Here is a 19598-nt window from a genome sequence, read left to right on the forward strand (position 1 = left end):
TAAATATAATATATTTGATAATGAAAGAATTACAAGCAAATTAAATTTCGCCATTTGGAAACTTTTGGTGTATCCTTGAGTTTGGCAATAATGGCAAGCGTGTTGAGATCGCTAAAATTGAATATCGCTAAAAATTTTAGTTTTAAAAGTTTCTTAATTGAGCATTTTAAAAATCATTAATACTGCTTTTCGCTAAGAATAAAATACAAATTTTTAAGGACAATTCGCTTAATTTGCCTCTCTCTGGTTTGAAATTTCCATTTATACGGTATAATATTGATGGGGTTAGGAGGTTTGTTTACTCAAAATTTGTAAACCTTTCATCATCACAACAATAATTTGCTAAATAAGTGATAATGCATCTACTGTGAAGGCTTATGACCATCAACCAAAGATTACATTGTAGGTGGACAAAAATGATTTAATTAAAGTCGAAATTAAAGGCATGACGAAGTAACGTAATTCACAGGTAGACATTCAGGGAACACACCCATTCACAAATGGACACAGATTTAAAGTTTACATTGGTCTCAATTTTTCTGTATAATATGATTTATTTGTTATGCCCCAGTAAATGAAGTTTTGGGGGTATATAGTTTTTGTCGTGTCGGTCCGTCTGTCTGTCTGTCTGAATGTCCGCAAAAACATTAACTTTGCCCATAATTTTTGATTTAGTGGAGCTTTGACTTTCATATTTCACGTGTATTCTGTGTGACAAGACCTTTCTTTGGGTACCGCCAAATTTGATCTTTTGAACTTGGGAGTTTGACCCACTTTTACACAGAAATTCCCAGCTTTTACTTTGGCCATATCTTTTGAACAGTAGATATCAGGACTTTTATACTTCATATATGTATTCTTTGTGAAAAGACCTTTTATTGAGTACAAACAACTTTGACCTTTTGACCTTGGGGATTTCCGTACTTATGAAAAAACTTGGCCATAACGTTTGAACGGTAAGGGCTAGGGCTTTCATATATGTAATCCTTGTGAGAAGTTGCTTCATTGGATACTAAGAACTTTGACCTTGACCTTGGAGTTTGACCTATTTTTAAAATACAACCTCGACCATAATTTTTGAAGGGTTAGGACTAGGGCTTTAATACTTCACATATGTAATCCTTGTGACAAGACCTTTCATTTGATATCAAGAGCCTTGACCCTTTGACCTTGACCTTAGAGTTTGACCCATTTTAACACAAAAAATCCGAACTTTTACCTTGGCCCTAATTTTTAAACGGTAGACACTAGGAATTTCATATTTCAAATATCAATTCTTTGTGGCAAGACCTTTCATTTGAAACCAACAATTTTGACCTTGACCTTGGAGATTTCCATACTTACGAAAAAACTTTAACTTGGCCATTACTTTTGAACGATAAGGGCTTGGGCTTTCATACTTGACATATTTAATCCTTGTGAGAAGACCTTTCATTGGATATCAACAACTTTGACGCTTTGAGCTTGACCTTGCAATTTGACCCTACTTTTTACAAAGAAGATGGGGGGAAACGCGAGCGAAGTGCCTATAGTGCGACAGATAAGAATGAAAAAATAGAATCTCGACTATATCTAAATTTTATTTGATATTTTATCTAATAATAAAGTATATTTAATGTAAAATTCTACAATTTACAAAAATCTCACAAAGACTGAAAATATTTGCCCATGAAAAAGCATACACACACTAAAAAGAACAAAAACGATCATTTTCTAATACTTAAACAAAAATTTTCAATATGAGTGGGTCTTCGATCCATTTTTTGGAAAGATGATCCTAAAAGTTTGCAACAGAATATACAATTTTTGGTTTACAAAAACATGGAGCGAAGACCCACTATATCTTAAAAGTACACTTTTATGACAAAACATTTGCATCTTTCCGAGAAATACTTTAAATCCATTAAGTCAAGGGTCATATCACAAACATGATTTAAATGCCCAAAATCACCATAAGCCATGTCAATCTCAAAGCAGTATGATTTGTTGGATTTTTATTGCTAGGATTCGAATCCCACGAATACCATCTCATATTTTTATAAAAGAAAAATTTTTACGAGATTTTTTTTTTCTCTCAGAAAAAGGTTTTTTTTAAAAAATAATTTCATTCATTTCAATAATGAGAAGTTAATTTAAATACTCAATTCACATATTGAATATGATTTCTTAATACTGAGTATCTGACGCTATAGGCATTCTGCCCGCCTTGTTCCCCCATCTTCTTTAACCTTGGTCATAACTTTTGAACAGTAAGGGCTAGAGCTTTCATACTTCACATATTTAATCCTTGTGACAATACCTTTCATTGGATATCAACAACTTTGACCCTTTGACCTTAACCTTGGAGTTTGACCTACTTTTTGCAAACTTTAACCTCAGCCATAACATTTGAACGGTAAGGGCCAGCGCTTTCATACTTCCCATATGTAATTTTTGAAACAAGGCCTTTCTTTAGAAACCAACAACCTTGACTCTTTGACCGTGACCCTGGAGTTTGTCCTACATTTAAAAACGTTAACCTTGGTCATAACCTTTGAACAGGTGGTGCTAGGGTTTTATATTTCACATTTTTATTTCTTGTGAATAGGCCTTACTTTAGGTACCAACATATTTGATCTCATTTGAGAAAGCTTAACTTTCATGTGTCATTAAGAAGTTATAACCAAAGTTGTTATTTTTTTAAAATGAGGTCAATCGTGAAGGTCAAAGGGCTGAAATCATAGTATGCTCGGAAATATCTTGTCACGGTTAATGCACATGTCAAATATAGAGCCCTATCTCTTCTCAATCAAAAGTTATAGGGGAAAATTAACATTTTAGAAAAGTAGGTCAAACCTCAAGGTCAAGAGATCAAAAATCATAGTGTATAAGAAAGGTCACCGGCAATACACAGTTTAATATGACAGCCCTCTCTTCTCATTCAAAATGTATGACAAAGGTTAATGTTTTTGAAATGTAGGTCGAACGTCAAGGTCACGAGGTGAAAAATCATAATGTATTTAGAAAGGTCTCTGAAGTTCAAAAACTTAAACGTGACTTTAAATTGACCGTAACTTTTAAATGAGAAGAGAAAGGGCTTTCGTATTAAACAAATGCATTACCTGTAACAAGTCCTTTTTGAATACACTTTGATTTGTGACCCCTTGACCTTGATGTTAGACTTTTAACAATGGTCACATCTTTTGAATGAGAAGAGAGGGCTTTCATATTTCGCATGTATATTACCTTATTATGTTTATTATTAATATAGGGAACTATTTTCGGGAAAAAAATCTATTCAGGGGTGTTAGATTGAAAAAAAAGGTCCTTTCTGGTGAAAAAAATGATTTTTAACAAGTTTATATTTTTAACATCATGTTCATCATTTTCAATGAATTTGTCCAAAAATCTTAAATCAAGAGCGATGGCAGGGGTGTGTGTGGGAAAACTATAAAACGATTAGAACTGCACGACAAAGGTGTGGATCTCATCCCGCCTCCGAAAAATTACAGTATATATTCTTGATTTAATTGGTAAACTGCTTTCTGCAGCAGCGCTGTATAAGCATGAATAATGTATTATACATATCTGTATGCATAGGTGGTTGAGATAATTAAATAAATAGTGATGTGTAGACACTTAAATTGTCTATGCATGCCATGATGCATATGAATCAAAGTCCATATGAAACTATTTAATTTTTGACGGTACGTGTGAATATCAGGTACGTGTTTTATTTATTACAATTTTTCTATCAATATTTTTTTTCCGAGTATTGTCTTTTGCTATTGTGAATTTCCATATACCCCTCTTCCCTTTTGTTGCTAAAAGGTCGAACACTAGCATAACCGAGGATAAAAAAAAAGAAGAATGTACTAAACATGAAAAAGTAAGAGAAAGGACCAACCACAGGCGCCTGACGTTACTTATTTTTCTTTTAATAAAAAAAATATACACATACCGAATAATAAACAAGGTACCCATCGAAACCCGCCATCTTGGATTTTCGAAGTAGGTCATCACTTGTATTTAATTTTCGTCTGAAACTCCGTCAAATAAATTCCCTGCAACCATATTCTTTCTGTAGCCAGTCTTTCGAGGTCTAAACTTACGGACACTGCAGCCAGGAAGGCGCATTACACTTGCAAATATTGAAAATCCCTCGTCAAACTCGACCTACTGCTTCAACATTCCGAGAAATCGCCAAAAGGGGGCCGGAAGTTTACATACGACTTGAAATTCTTAGGGAAAGCCCTTTTTTGATTGGTCAATATATTTGTGCGATTTATTTTTAAAAATAACCGGCGAAAGTTAGTACTTATTCCAAACACAATATTTCAGACAATAATACAACGTAATATACATGTAAGAACATTCTTTTTATTTCTCTCAAAATAATTTCGATATATCTTGATTAATAAAGCGATTATTATTTTGTAAATGTCGAAGATCGGCCTGATCATGCTAGCTGATCAATGAACATTTTCGAGACAAATTGAGTTGGTTGTAAGGCCCTACTTACATGCACTAAATATAATTAATAACACTGTCATTATTGATGCCCTGATTGAGCGCTATCCGTGCAGAAGATTGACTTTATAAGTATGTACGCACGTGTGTGAGGGGGGGGGGGGGGTCCACACTAAAATTATCCCAGGGAATGTTGAGATCTGCAATTTTATGTACTGCAATAAAGTAGTGACATGGCGACATTTTTATTTTTTTCTTGGTGACAGATTATACATATACATTTCGCATAGGCTTATATTTGATTTCATTACATATCCTTTTTTCAGTGTGATCCTTCTCCTTTTTCAATTAAGCATATGCCATGTATATATGTATACATATATATAACTGGATGGTTTGCAGTCTATTGTTTTTTGAAAACGATTCAATTAACTCTAGATGATTTGTTATTGATTTTTTTAAGCACCCCCCCCCCCTCTCTTTTATTCAAAATTGTTTCGAACGCAACGACCTGTATAGATTAATATAGTATATTTTACAGGTATATTTATAAGAAGTGTTTTATTTTTCCCATTTTGCATTTTTTTCATTTCTATAATCGAAATATTCATTAAAATTTCAAAGTAATTATGACACCCCGCTTTAGATCCACCACAAAACTGACAAATACGGAATTCCCATTAGCATATTGATGTAAACTTCCGGCCCCCTTTTGGCGATTTCTCGGAATGTTGAAGCAGTAGGTCGAGTTTGACGAGGGATTTTCAATATTTGCAAGTGTAATGCGCCTTCCTGGCTGCAGTGTCCGTAAGTTTAGACCTCGAAAGACTGGCTACAGAAAGAATATGGTTGCAGGGAATTTATTTGACGGAGTTTCAGACGAAAATACAAGTGATGACCTACTTCGAAAATCCAAGATGGCGGGTTTCGATGGGTACCTTGTTTATTATTCGGTATGTGTATATTTTTTTTATTAAAAGAAAAATAAGTAACGTCAGGCGCCTGTGGGACCAACCTCCCAACTTATACCTCACCCCGACCCCCGAGAAATAGAATTTCGCCCAATCGGATTTACAGTCTATAAAGATTTTGCCGATCAGATTTTCCAGATGTTGCCCTCCCCAACCCCACTTTTTAAGCCGTTGCTGAAATATTTCCTTTCCAAAATTGAAGAACAACACATTCTGAAAATTCTTGAGAGTAGAAATTAAAGGACTAAAGAAAAATGTTTTTCTTTCAATTGCCAAATCCTTGAAAAAAAAATACCGGTAGAAAAAAATTGTAGTTTCAGATAAAACATGGTTGGTTTATCAGAGCACTCGTCTTCAGCAAAATTTGTAGAAAACAAAGCATTTATATAGTACTTGCCTGAACGTGCCATCATCTTTTTAATTATTTAAATTATTTTTAAGAAGATTAATTTACTCATTTTTATTTTTATTTTAACAATCCAGAAAGACGAGCCCCCTAAATATATATATATAGAAAAAAAATAAGATATATAAATACCTTGTGTCATGTTCTGTGTGTGTGTGTGTGTGTGTGTGTGCGAGGGTGTGTTCACACGTGTGAGCGTAAATGCTATTTATAAAACGACGCTATAAATACATCGGGGAAAATCCATGCATGCAGAGCTTTTTAAAATAACTAGGAGTGGATATGAATTCTTGAAGGTAGGTTAGGAGTGGTCAATGAGGGTAAGGCTGTTAGGGTTAGGGTTAAGACGAGCTGGGGTCACCAGAATCAACCTCTATCTATTTAAACAAAGCACTTTCAAGGAATGTTTTTGAATCACCAATACAAATAACTTTTGAAGAAAAGAAAATTTGCGTAAGGTTGAAGTATTGAATGAGATAATAGTTAGTATACTTAACGATGGACCACAGAAACTGGGTGTGGTCATTTTCATGCATAGTCTAATTATTCATCGGAAATGTGAAAATTTTCGTCCCTATTTTTGTTCATTTCTATGACAGCGCACAAGTGCCATTCTAATTTAATTTGCAGGAAAATAAATAAAATTGTTTGTACGATTTAGTCATTTAATAGAAATTTGTTTGTACAATTTAGAAAATTGTCTGAACGATTTAAAAATTGGTTTGTGCGATTCAAAAATATATGTAGCAATTTAATACCATAATGTTCAAAGTTTGTATACATATACATGTAAATATTCTTGAATTACTGTAAAGGAAGTAATTTTAAAAAAATTACCATAAAAATAACAATTTTGTCAGAAATTTTTGCTATTTCGGAACTGTAATAGTCTTAATTCTTTTCAATGTCTATTGTCAGATCTGAAAGGTTGGGGGCAAACTAAACAAAAACGTTACGGAAGTTAATTTATAATCTGTGATTCGCTTATTTTATTTGATTTACACGTCTTTACGGGAAGGGATTTGTTTTCTTTATATATATAGTCAAAATTCTTTGAAATTCCATGAAGTTATATATGAGCACTTCCCAGTTGTACAACTAAACATCGGAATTTAAGGATAAATGAAACAAACATAATGTTTTCTTCCAAAATTCAGATTTCTTTGCTAAATTGGGTGCCACTTTCACTTTTAAAGTGATATCTGTTTAGTTTAACAACTGCATGTTTGGCCAAGCCCAGGCGCGTAGCCAGCATGGAAATGAAGTGTATGCAGAAAACGGTCGTGGGTGTGGGGGCCACCCTGAGCTCGATCACTGGATTTTACGAAATTTTTCAATCGTTTTCCTGCAAAAGATATCACGCGACATCTCCTTTCTCGAGCAAACATTAGCTAAGTTATATTTCCATGGATACTTCAAGAAGAGAACGATAATTCTATTAAATCAAATTAATGAACGGATATATCGGTATTGGAAAAAAAGTTTCCAAGTATGACAAAATAAAACAGAAAGTAATTTCAATATCGTTATCACTGGAGTTTAACTATTTCAAAATATGAACGGGTTTGTATGGAGGGGGGGGGGGGGGTCTTTTGATTACCTTTACGTTTTGATAGCTTAAACAATGCTTACATAATATAATTCTATAAACTGGTAACATCAGTGAAAGAAGTTATTCATACGTACATGATATATATTATTATTATTTGCTTTCTTCAGCGTAATTCAAATTTTATCATTTTTTGTTTAACGACATTTGTTCATTACCTCAGCGGAAATTGAAAATCCTGTAAAAATAAAAGACCCTTTTAACTTTTTCTTTAGATCAATGTCCCTTAGATCGCTTTCCTTCATCAAATATTTGACCGATAATCAGGATTACGCGGATTAACAGTTGAACATTTTGGTTCAAGATTTTCTCCCCCAAGAATTTTGGAAGATGTTTTTGGAATTGATTTTATAAAAGACTAAATTTGACTGTACAGACATGCTGAACAAAATCGAAACAATAAGACGCAAAACAATTTGAAATAAAGATAGTGCCTTTTTTTTCTCCGAATAAATCTTTCTTTCTTTTTTTTCTTTTTTCTTTTTTTTTTTTTGAAAATGATGTGTACGCACTTGCGTACTTGTGTATAGGCAGCTACACTGAAGCCACATAATTTTGCGAAAATGCTTTACAATCTTAATAAATATATTTTTGAAAAGTTTATGAAATTTAGCTCCGGTCTGTCAAAATATTTTTTCGGAGAGCTACAGTTCTGCAGCTAATGAAATGTATGAATTTTTTCTGCTTGAAAGTTTTCTTTTTTTTTTTTTTTACATTTTCAAAAATGCATTTTAACATTTTAATCACTTAAAAAATCTTAATTACAATTCTATTGAAAGAAATCTTGAAAAATCACTAGTGTACGTAACTCTTCTGTGTTGGAGATAAAAAAAAAAAAGATAGGACAAGTAATGCCGCATGGCCCCCAAATTTCTTAGAAAATAATTTACTTGTAAATAAAGACACCCCAGTCTTTTGAAAGATGGAGCAGTTACATAATTCTATAAATAAATGTTTTTGAAATTGGCTTTAATTTAAAATCATGGTTGTTATGTTTGATGTGTTGCTAGGCAACCAAATTACAGGGATAACACCAACAAATATTATTTCCTGTTAGGCTTGGGTATACCCTTGGATTACTTGTGACACGATAGCGGTGTTTTTCTTTGAAGTTTACTGTTTTTCTTTGAAGTTTACTGTTCTGTATTAGCAATACAGAACGGGACTGTGGTGGGCGGAGCTACTTTCCGTTCTGCATTAGCCTTGTATACAGTATTGTATTTGCCAACTATTCTGTATCTAAAATACAGCACGGTCTAAAAATAAATCTGATTCAATTTAGCAAAGCTAGCACGTACACATAATAAATACTGATGTTTTCCTATTATTAATTTTTAAGAAATACCCGGTATTTTCCTGAGAATGTAGAATGTCAAAATTTCTCAATCACTTTCTAAAAACTTATTCCACACAGAATCTACACGTAATTTCGATCGAAAGTAAAAAAAAATCGCAATAACGGAAAACATCCTCTGTACCTAATTTTGAACAATCCACACGAAACAGAAAATTCGCTATCACGGAAAAAATCCTTCTCGCTGACGACAGCCACACGGCTCTTTCACTTCGTTTTTAATGTCGCAATTCAATTTGAAAATAAAAATCCCTGACATCAAAGTCCATCGAAGAATTTTCTGTAAATCCTGTTTTTGTAAATCTAGTTAAACCGGGATTTTAAGACCCCTGAAATAAATTATGATAAATCTCCATCTACAATTATAACAATAGATCACAACAATTACGGTTAAATCCTCCAATTTATCCATTAAGACTGACTATCACTCCATTACGTCTACCCCGTTAAATTGTCAAAACAAATCTGACCGAATTTTACGTTTTCCGTGGAAATATATATACTGCGGATGCGTACTCCCCGTCGGGGCCTCATCTACAGAACTCTGGCGGAAGTTTGGATGCTGCAAAGTTATAAAGTGGGCGGAGCTATTTTTGATTGATCGTGTCACAAATCATTTAGAGAACTCGACAGGTTCTGTATCGTAGATACAAATTTGGGGGCGGAGACTCGTGCTTTCGCACTCGTCTGCCCCCAAATTTGTATCGAGTTCTCTAAATAATACTTATTGGTTCAAATGCTACTACATTATCAATAAATGATTTTGAAAATAATTTGAAAAAATATTTTGAGAATATAGTTTTTATAAGGATATAATAAATATCAAAGAAAAAGGTAATGGCAAATTATCATTTTACAGCCAGTTAATGTAAGTCAAGGGAATCTAAACAAACTTGAATTCAACCATACTTAAATTTTTCCATTTCCAAGAATCTTCGTCTGTTCTTTTTTTAACTCGATTGAGAATAAGTGATTACAAATTACAGGTTGGTAGATATTGTAACCCTATTATACCAAGAGATGAAAGATATTGTATTAATTGTCAAAATGTCGAAGATGAACATCATTTTTTATTTATGTGTCCTCTTTATAAACAACTAAGAAGTGAATTTTGTACACTTTTTAATAATACATGTAACATATCTTATAAAATTCTTAATCCATGTAACTTCATACGTGATGCATGTAATATTAATATAAGAAATTCAAAATCTATGTGACTGTCTATATTATATTTGTTTACTGTATGTATGACTTGTGCCACATGTGGTTTTTGTCAAATTGAATAAAAAAAACAATTTTGATAGTTTACGTGCCAAGAAAACGGCGCAACAATTCATTTTCGCGTTTTAGCAAAACTCATACAGTTTGCATTATGAAAAAGGGACAGTCTCATAATTTATTATGAAATTATAGCCCATTTTTTACGTCTCATCTGTTTCACATCAGCTTCTAGGCGTTGGCTAGGCCCAGTGCCATTTGCTAGCACACAGAATGCAGACCAATGCCTATAGGCTTACAAACTGAACAGCAAAAGATATTGACTCATTCAGTTTTTTTTAAAGGTTATAAATCATCCCTGAACCCATCCCACTATTTTGGCGTTAGTTTCGTATTTCTAATCCAAATCAAGTGACGCAAAATAAAAGGTATAAAAGACCACCATCGACTTTCAAATCCCCGTATGAAATATTATAAAACAATAAAAACACATAAATTTGCCTTCAAAAGGTTTCTTTAATTTATCTGCGGTTTATCTGAAACTAACGCCAGCCACATTTTTTTTCATACAAGGACGCTTAGGCCTATAAACAATCGCATTATTTTGTTTGTGCGTATATATGTTTTTGCGACTTATAAATACTTCTTTTTCTTAGATTATTTACTGTACAAGTTCTCGAAATGACGACGTCAGAACCAACATACCAAATTTTGACCCAACCTATCCTTGAAATCCATATCACATGCTGAACAGATAGTTGCGTTTAACTGTTTAACCTTCACTAGGCTACAGCTTATCTTCCAAATATGGTAAGTATACTTCAATAATTAATGAATTCTACACTCTATAGGCAATAGAATTATAGAAGTAGATGTAAATACTTTAGTCTTTATTTCCCCTTTCCCGATGACGTGTATACATGTACAAGTGTTGTGACTTATATGCATTAAATCCCGATTCTACATAACATATTTTATACATTTGCAAATGTTTGCCCTTATATAACACCATTTGAACAATATTAGTTATCCAGGTTCAATGAAGGGTGTACGGGGATTTACCCCGGGTTTTATTCCATACACCCTGAGGCCGAAGGGCCTGTGTATGGAATACAACCCGGGGTAAATCCCCGTACACCCTTGATTGGACCTGGATAACGAATTTATTTCCTATGTATCCAAATAATTCTTTTTAAAACTGTGTATCAAGCTATCGATTTAAGATTTACTATGTCCTTCAATGCATATAGTGATGTTATTTGCTTTTTATTATAGAGAAACTATGCATTGTGACGTCATAATTTTTACCCCCTGGCTAAAGTTGGGTGTACGGAATTTTACACCCGACTTTGTAATCAATCAAAGCTCATGTTACAAGCTAGATAGGAAATAAAACATTTTACACCTGTGTAAAACACGTTCATCATGAGACCATAAAAGATTGTTAAGGTCAAGATCTAGTAAATGTCCTTAGACTAACTTTTTGGTGCTAGATCCATTATGACGTCATAATCACTTTCAACTTTCTTCTTCCCGTACTTTACGGCTCTAATAGAATTATGTAGAAAATAAAGTATTTTCATGGAATTTAATTTGAAATCACCTGCAAAGTAGTCCGGATACCTATATTAAATTTAGCATTATTTTAAAGAAGAGACCAAGAAGATACAAATTACCGTTTTCTGAAAGACTGTAGGCAATCTGGATACATTTTGTTTGTGTGATATGGAAAAAACTCCCATATTCATGACTGGTTTTCTTCATTTTTCATTGAAAATGACAGTTTAAAATATGGTTTTTCATCTTATTTTCCACAAATTATGCCCTGAAACACCTTTTCTGACCAAGCTAAAGTTATAAAGCATCCTTGGAGGAATTCATTTCTTGAATTTGATAAATCTGTAGGCACCCTTCATTTACTAGATCTTGACCTTAAGTCATAAGCGATCTACGTAATTTCATAGTGACGTCATAAGTGATTGATGTGTTTAAGGCATTCAAATTTATGCCGTTAAGTTTTGAAAAACAAATATCCTTTATCAGGTCTCGACGATTTCCTACTATGGAAATTAAGAACGATAACTAAAAGTTCCTATAGATATACATTATGTACATATCATTATTTTAAATTTCTGTCCAATCAGACAACAGCATTTTTACATTCTCCAAACATATTTCAAAAGAACAAAGAGATAACACGTGCTTTTGTTTTTTTCCTCAAAAAGATTTTTTTAACAAGAAACCTTTAGATGTAAGATGAAAACTTTTGAAGAATACGGTATTCTCCACATATTTACTGTGAACAACCTTGACATTTTTATATTGATAACGAAATAAAAAGAATAATGCATGATACAATGTAATTGTTTACGGAGGAATAAATCACACTAGCAAGTTCTTATCAAGTTCAATTATAACATTTACCAGAATAAACTATATGTTGAAATATAATTTTGCTTAGCCAACCGATTTTCATCGATGATGCTTGAAATCCATGTGTAATTGTGTATAGATCCACCTCACACTCACAAGTGTTTATCGTATGGACTACACATAGTTTTAAAATATCACGGGTTTCATGAGCGCCGAATGTTAAGCTATGCAGACTTTAAATGGGCATAAGGTAAGAGATAAAACGTGGAGAATGGAGAATAATTATAACATGAATCTTATCCCAATATCTTAAATTACCTCGCATATGAGAAACTGTATATGGACGATTTTGTAATAAGTACTCGGAAAATAATTGAGACAAGTATCCATTCAAAAAGATTTTTATGTCAGGCTCAAAAAACTGAAAATTATCCGTATTTTTATCAAATTTTAAACATTAGATTAACTTTTGGGATTCTTAACTCCTATAGTGACAGATTTTTAATCCCACTTAAAACGTATTCTAAGCTTTCAAGTCGTGTTTGTTCATGGTAGAATTGTCATAGATATTATATTATTCATAAATGTGCATAAAGTTTACAGAGAGTTTGTTCTAAAAAAATCTTTTGAGCAAAAACTTGAAAACCACGTGTTTTATTCATTTTTTCATGGGTTTGTCTAAATGCTGTTATCTGATTGGTCAGAAGGACTAGCACATTAATTATTCTGAGTATTTATAGCAGTTCACGGTTATCGCTCTTGACTTCCTTATTTGGAAATCGTCCAAACCTGTTTATGGATTTAAAACTGAGCTCTCCGGACTGTCAATATATTTTTTCGGAGAGCTACAGTTCTGCAGCATACGATGAACGTGTTTTACAGAGATGTGAAAGCGACTTGTTCAAATAGTGTTATATAAGGGCAAACATTTGCAAATTATGATCTAATAAGGGGCCAGCTAAACCCCTTATGGCCTATCTGTACAATTTTAGGTACCGGTATTTCCATCCTCCTGTGATGTCATGAATAGGCCTAGGTTTTAGCAAAAAATTGTCATTTATCTTATTCATACCCAACAGAAAAAATCTCTTTTTATACCTCTGTAAATGAAGTTTTGGGGGTACATGTATATATAGTTTTTGTCATGTCTGTCCATCTGTCTGTCTGTCTTTCTCTCTGTCTGTCTGTTTGTCTTCAAAAACTTTAACCTTGCCCATAACTTTTGATTTAGTGAACCTATGACTTTCATTATTAAATGTATTTTCCTTGTGACAAGACCTTTCTTTAAAAAAATTTTTTTTTACGTCTCAGTAAAACTTTTAATTTATTGTTTTTCATAATCTCAGAATACATAAATGCTATGTACAATATACGGTACATGTATCCAAATACATAACAATGAAAATCATTGAAATGGCTATAAAATACAACACTTTCCTGTGTAGAAAAAACTACTTTTTTATGACTTGCCTGTAAGTCAGACATAGAGTTTTGGTCGAAAATCTAACTAACCTCCCTAATACCGACTTATAGGCAAGTTTGTATGGTAATTGATTTTGATGAGAATAGCATATATATTTTACATCAGCAATTATTTGCCTTGACTCTAATTTCAGGAAACAAAAAAGGATCTGGATGGGCATTTATAGCATCCAAAATTATTTATACCTAATTGTCAGTGGATTTGCAAGAGTTGCAAAAATCGCCAAAACGGATATTATAAATAATACTTGTGTTCATCGCTCAATAATTGTGTATTACTACAGAAAACATTCTGTCTGGTTAAAAAATTTGAATTTAATTTTTCATTTTCTTTGCAAGAAAAACTGCAAGCACAAGCTTTTTTCCCACGAAAAAAGATATTTTATAGTGTTTATATATCGAAAACACAGAAGAAAAAGAAATTTGTTTGAATGTACAAGAAGCTTTGCTGGAAAGCACTTACCGTTGGTAATCAATAAACAACGTAACTTGGAAGAGATTACTCAGAGGACTTCATTTATAGTACGGAATAGCAGTACATGTTATATTGAAAGTGAACGGAGACATTTTCATAAAGAAGGAACCGTGCATCACAAAAGATTTTGTTTATTTGAATACAAGGTCAGCTGAATTATAGTCAAAATATGGATAAATCTCTTACATCGTTAGGAAGCTCATTGCTGACATCAACAGAATTGCCACACTTTGTTGAAAAACTGCCACCGAAGTATGTGTGCCCTGTGTGTAATTTCGTATTACGGAATGCTATGCAGCTACAATGTGGACATCAGATATGTGAACCCTGCATTGATCCATTGTTTGGAGAAGACGAAACAGCAACATGCCCTGTCAACACTGATGAAGAATGTGAGGAACCCTTTACCAAAAATGAGGTGAATAAACTTTCTGTAGCACTGTTGAACAAAATTTCTCTGAAAAAATTATCATTTTGAATGGATTTTTATTTGTCATTTAGTGATTTACAGGTATTCATATATATTATCAAGTGCTTCCTGATGATAACTTGTTCTTCTTCAGCTTGAAAATCAAATAAATTGCAAATTTTTATTGCAAGGACATTTTTATATAATATCTCCCTCTATTTTAAGGCATTTATTGATTCTGAGGTCAAAGGTCAAGGTAAAAAATTCATGTGTTGCATTATGTAGTTTTCAGCCTCTGATGATAAGTTCTCTCAAGGATTTTGCAATGAAACTAAGGTGATGGATCTTTCTAACCTAACAAATATTCCTTTTGAATTTTGAGGTCAAAAGTTGAAAGGTAAAAATCAACCCTTCCTTTACTTTGTCCATCTGCATTACCGGTATTTTAAGGTCTTTTGACTTTTGTCCCCTTCTTTTGTCCTTAATCATGCAGATAACATAAAATTTACTAAATTAATTTGCTGTCAGACCCAGTGCTCAAGCTTTTCATATTATCATCAACACTGGTATATATTTCAGGTATACAAAGATATGTGTACTAGACGAGAAATCATGTTACTACAGGTGTATTGCTCGTATAGTGGTGAGGGTTGCCAAGAAATACTGCAGTGGAGAAATCTACAGGTAAAGACTTACGGTTTTTAAAATATGAGAGGCCTGTGGGCCTTATATGTCACCTGTGCATCATGCAACAACTTTCCATCAATTGAATTTGGTTCATTCACAATTTGAAAGAGAAACCATTGCTCATCATAACTATACACTTAGAATGTTTAGTTTGGTAACTTAATACATGTACTGATAGGCAGAATAGGGGAACAAAAAATGGATTTCAACTATTCAGTATAAATACATGTATTCAGCAATAATCAGCATTGCCCCCACCCCACAAGAACCCCCGACTCTAGGTACACACATTTCACAATTTTGGAAAAGGCACCCATGCTCATCATAAATGTTTGATTTATATCAAGGAGCTGATTTCAAATTCATTTTCAGTAAATAATTAGAGCCCCCCCCCCCCCCCCCCCCCCCCTCTCTCTTGAGTACCTCTAATCCTTGGGCCTTAAAATTCATAATTCTGGAAGAATGGCCATTGCTCATCATAACTATGTATGTATGTAGTTAGTTTGTTAGATATCCTGGAACAGAGAAGAAGATTTTCAAAGAATAAATGCATTTTCACTATATAATAGAGCCCCCCCCCACGGTCCTTCGGATGAGACCGTATAAACCGAGGCCCCGTGTCACAGCAGGTGTGGCACGATAAAGATCCCTCCCTGCTCAATGGCCCTGAGTGCCGAGCATAGGCCCAAATTTGCAGCCCTTCACCGGCAATGGTGACGTCTCCATATCAGTGAAATATTCTGGAGAGGGACATCAAACAGTATATAATACCCCCCCCCCCCCCCCCCCCACACACACACACACACATACACAATTTTGAAAGAGGCACCATTTTTCATCATAACTGTGTATGTAATTAGTTTGTTTACTCAGGTGACTTAACTTCTGTAACACCTAATCTTTTAATTCAAATGTTCTCTTGCCAGTATTGAAAAAACAGAACTTATGAATATGAGCTTTGGATTATTTTATTTCGGTGCTTTAATTTCATTTACATACATTGGAGCAGAATTACACCCAAGAATTCAGGAATCATTTCAACAAATTTTATTGTAATATTAATAATGCTTGTTATCATAACCCCCCCCCCCTCCACCCCCTTTAAGATATTGTGATACATTGATTCTCTATGCGATATTTAATATATCTCAGGACCAAGACATGTATTTGTATAAGGACTGATAAAAGTAATCTGTTTATAAGCAAAGAAGTATTTCATCACAATCACTTTACATTGCTATAATTCTAATTCAGTCATTTTCTGAAAGATGCAGTTTACTTAAATAGAATTTGTACAATGATACCAAAAGGTTATAAAGATTTGTAATTTCAAATTTTGTTAACATATTTTTTTAATAGAAACACACTGAAATTTGTGAGTTTAAGCCAGTCGAGTGTGAAGACTGTCATGAAAAGATACCTCAGAATAAACTATTGGCTCACAAAGAATCGGAATGCAGCTATCGTATTATTGTGTGTGAACACTGCTCACATAATGTACCCTTCTGTCAGATGCAGGTAAATGCTTGGGAAAGCTTTAAAATGTTCAAAACTTTCATGATTCAACTTTATATTTTTTTTGGTTTTAAGCACATAATTAATAAAAAAAACTAATATATGGGTTTTTATTGATTTTGACAACACAGAGTCATATAGACCATGAATGTCCAGAATATCCACTTAACTGCCCTAATGGCTGTGAAAATGTAACTTTAAAAAGAAGTGAGGTAGGCATGTTTAGTAGATTTAACATCGGACAAATTTCTAGAAACTCTAACATTCTCAAATCATTAATAGTTGTTTGACATGTATGTTTAATTTGTTTATGGTGTATTTTGTAACAGATGGAAAATCACCTACAATCTTGTCCTAAAAGACCAATACCATGTGGATACAAAACTATTGGGTGTACATATGTTGTAAGTATTGCAGATAGCTCAGTAACATGTGTACAAATTCTGTTACATGACCAGTGTTTGTAAAATCATTGACAGTTCTACAATCATGATACTTCAAAATGTTGCAATGCTTTAATAATTGTTTTCCAGAATGTTGTAAAAGAAGTTGAGAAGCACCAGGCAACTGCCACAGATCACCATTTGATGTTGGTCATGTCCTTCTCTGGACAAACAAGTGACCAAAATAAAGCAGTACAAGAAGAGATTGAGGTCAGCTGATTTGAAATCACTGACCTTCATAAAATTTTTTTTTTGAATATCTGTAGCCATTTTGTTCATCTAGTTTAATTTCCCAGTGTTTGAAACTGGAGTGATTATTTTAAATTCTGTATTTTAGAAAAGCAAAAAAGAGACAGAGGAACTTAAGTCAATTGTACAGGAATTAAGGCAGGAAAATCAAAGATTAAAAGAAGAAATACAACCTTTAGTTAAATCCTTAACAAAAGACATGAAAAAGAAATTAGTGACATTAACTGAAAGATTGATAAACTTGGAAAGAATGTTTGAACATCAACCAAAGAAAGAGGTCCTGGAAAAACAGGAACAGGTCATCAACTCATTGAGGGAGGACCTGAGGGTCAGCCAGGAGCAGATAACTCAGATAGAGAGGGCAGGGCCGTCAGGGGGAGGGACTGAGGCCGCAATGCCCCAAGGTACGGAAGTTTATAATACACTTACCAGAAAGCATAGGGCTAAGATTATTGGTTTCTACTTTTTCCTTGTGAAAGTCGTGGGTTAATATTTATATAGGGAGAACAGGAAAAATACAGTCAAGTGTAAACTAAATAGTGTTAAAAGGAAAACTACAGATCAATCTTGATCTGACATAAGACTATGACTGTGTCGTAAGAATACGCAGTATGAATAAACTATTTGTGATGATAATTTATAACTATACTCATGAATGCTTGGTTAAGTCATTAATCCCTTCAATGTCCATAAGAAGTGTAACCAAGATGTGACAAGAAATTGCTAAGACATGAATCATTTAGGCATGATTGATAATATATCTGCATTTGATTTATGTAGATTGATATTGGTCTAAGTCAAGATACTATAATTTTGCTTTAATCAAGATGAAAACTCACAACCTGTGTAAAAATCTTTTTCAGAGGTAAGAAATCAACTGAAAAACAATGAGAAACAAATGGCCATCCAGGACATAAGATTAGCAGAACTCGACCTGAGATTCCAAGTGTTAGAAACTGCCAGTTATGATGGCATTTTAATGTGGAAAATCAGAGATTATTCCAGAAGGAAGCAGGAAGCCAAGAGTGGAAGAACTCTATCATTGTACAGCCAGCCGTTCTACACAAGTCGCACGGGCTACAAGATGTGTGCCAGGGTGTACTTGAATGGCGACGGTATGGGTAAAGGGACTCATCTGTCGCTGTTCTTTGTTGTGATGAGAGGTGAGTACGACGCATTGCTTCCCTGGCCTTTCCAGCAGAAGGTATCGCTGATGCTTCTGGATCAGGACAATTTCCGGCGACACGTTTGCGACACGTTCCAGCCTGACACGACGAGCTCCAGCTTCAAGAGGCCAACGACCGAGATGAACGTCGCCACGGGGTGTCCTCTGTTTATCTCCCACAGTGTGTTAGAAACAAAGACGTACCTCAAGGACGACACGATATTCATCAAGGTCAAAGTTGACACCAGCAATATACCTGTGCTATAGTATACACCACATCTTTGCTAGTCAAAAGTTTGATCCACTTCCATTCTTATAACAGGATGTCCTCTATTTATCAAAATGTGTTACAAACAAAGATCTGCTGTACCTCAAGGACGACATTATATTCATCAAAGTCAAAGTTGACACCAGCAACATACATGTCCTATAGTATACAATGCATCTTTGCTAGCCAAGAGTTTGATCCACTCCCATTCTCATAACATTTAAGGATCCCATTTCTTAGCTAGTCAAGACGGTGTTTATTTTTATGCTAACACATTTCAGTATATTTTTATAAATTAGAGCTGCTTTGGCAAAGTACCAAGTTACTTTGGCAAACATTTTCATACTAAGATAGCATGTAAAAAGTTTGTATAAATTTGTTTATCATTAATTCCCTAACTTGTATTTTAAGCTATATAATAATGTCATATTTTAAAATTTAAATCAATCTGATACACGAATGCAGAATTGACCTGTATGTTAATATTCTTAATTATTAGATCCTTAAAGTATGTTAAAATGC

At 33.7% G+C, this 19598-nt stretch overlaps 1 protein-coding gene across 1 annotated transcript; it reads left to right on the forward strand.

The window, feature by feature from the left end:
• Positions 1-6077: 6077 nt before the first annotated feature.
• LOC134270984 (TNF receptor-associated factor 3-like) lies at positions 6078-19598 on the forward strand. Its single transcript, XM_062753251.1, has 10 exons — positions 6078-6122; positions 10667-10820; positions 14000-14758; positions 15329-15433; positions 16796-16954; positions 17083-17163; positions 17281-17355; positions 17485-17604; positions 17732-18047; positions 18507-19598. Exons 3-10 carry the CDS (start codon positions 14510-14512, stop codon positions 19073-19075), a joined length of 1674 nt encoding a protein of 557 aa, XP_062609235.1. The 5' UTR covers positions 6078-6122; positions 10667-10820; positions 14000-14509; the 3' UTR covers positions 19076-19598.

Source organism: Saccostrea cucullata, unplaced genomic scaffold (genome assembly GCF_032062105.1).
Source record: "Saccostrea cucullata isolate Sc308-1 unplaced genomic scaffold, CSIRO_AGI_Scuc_v1 ctg1567, whole genome shotgun sequence".
In the NCBI taxonomy this organism is placed as follows: Eukaryota; Metazoa; Mollusca; class Bivalvia; order Ostreida; family Ostreidae; genus Saccostrea; species Saccostrea cuccullata.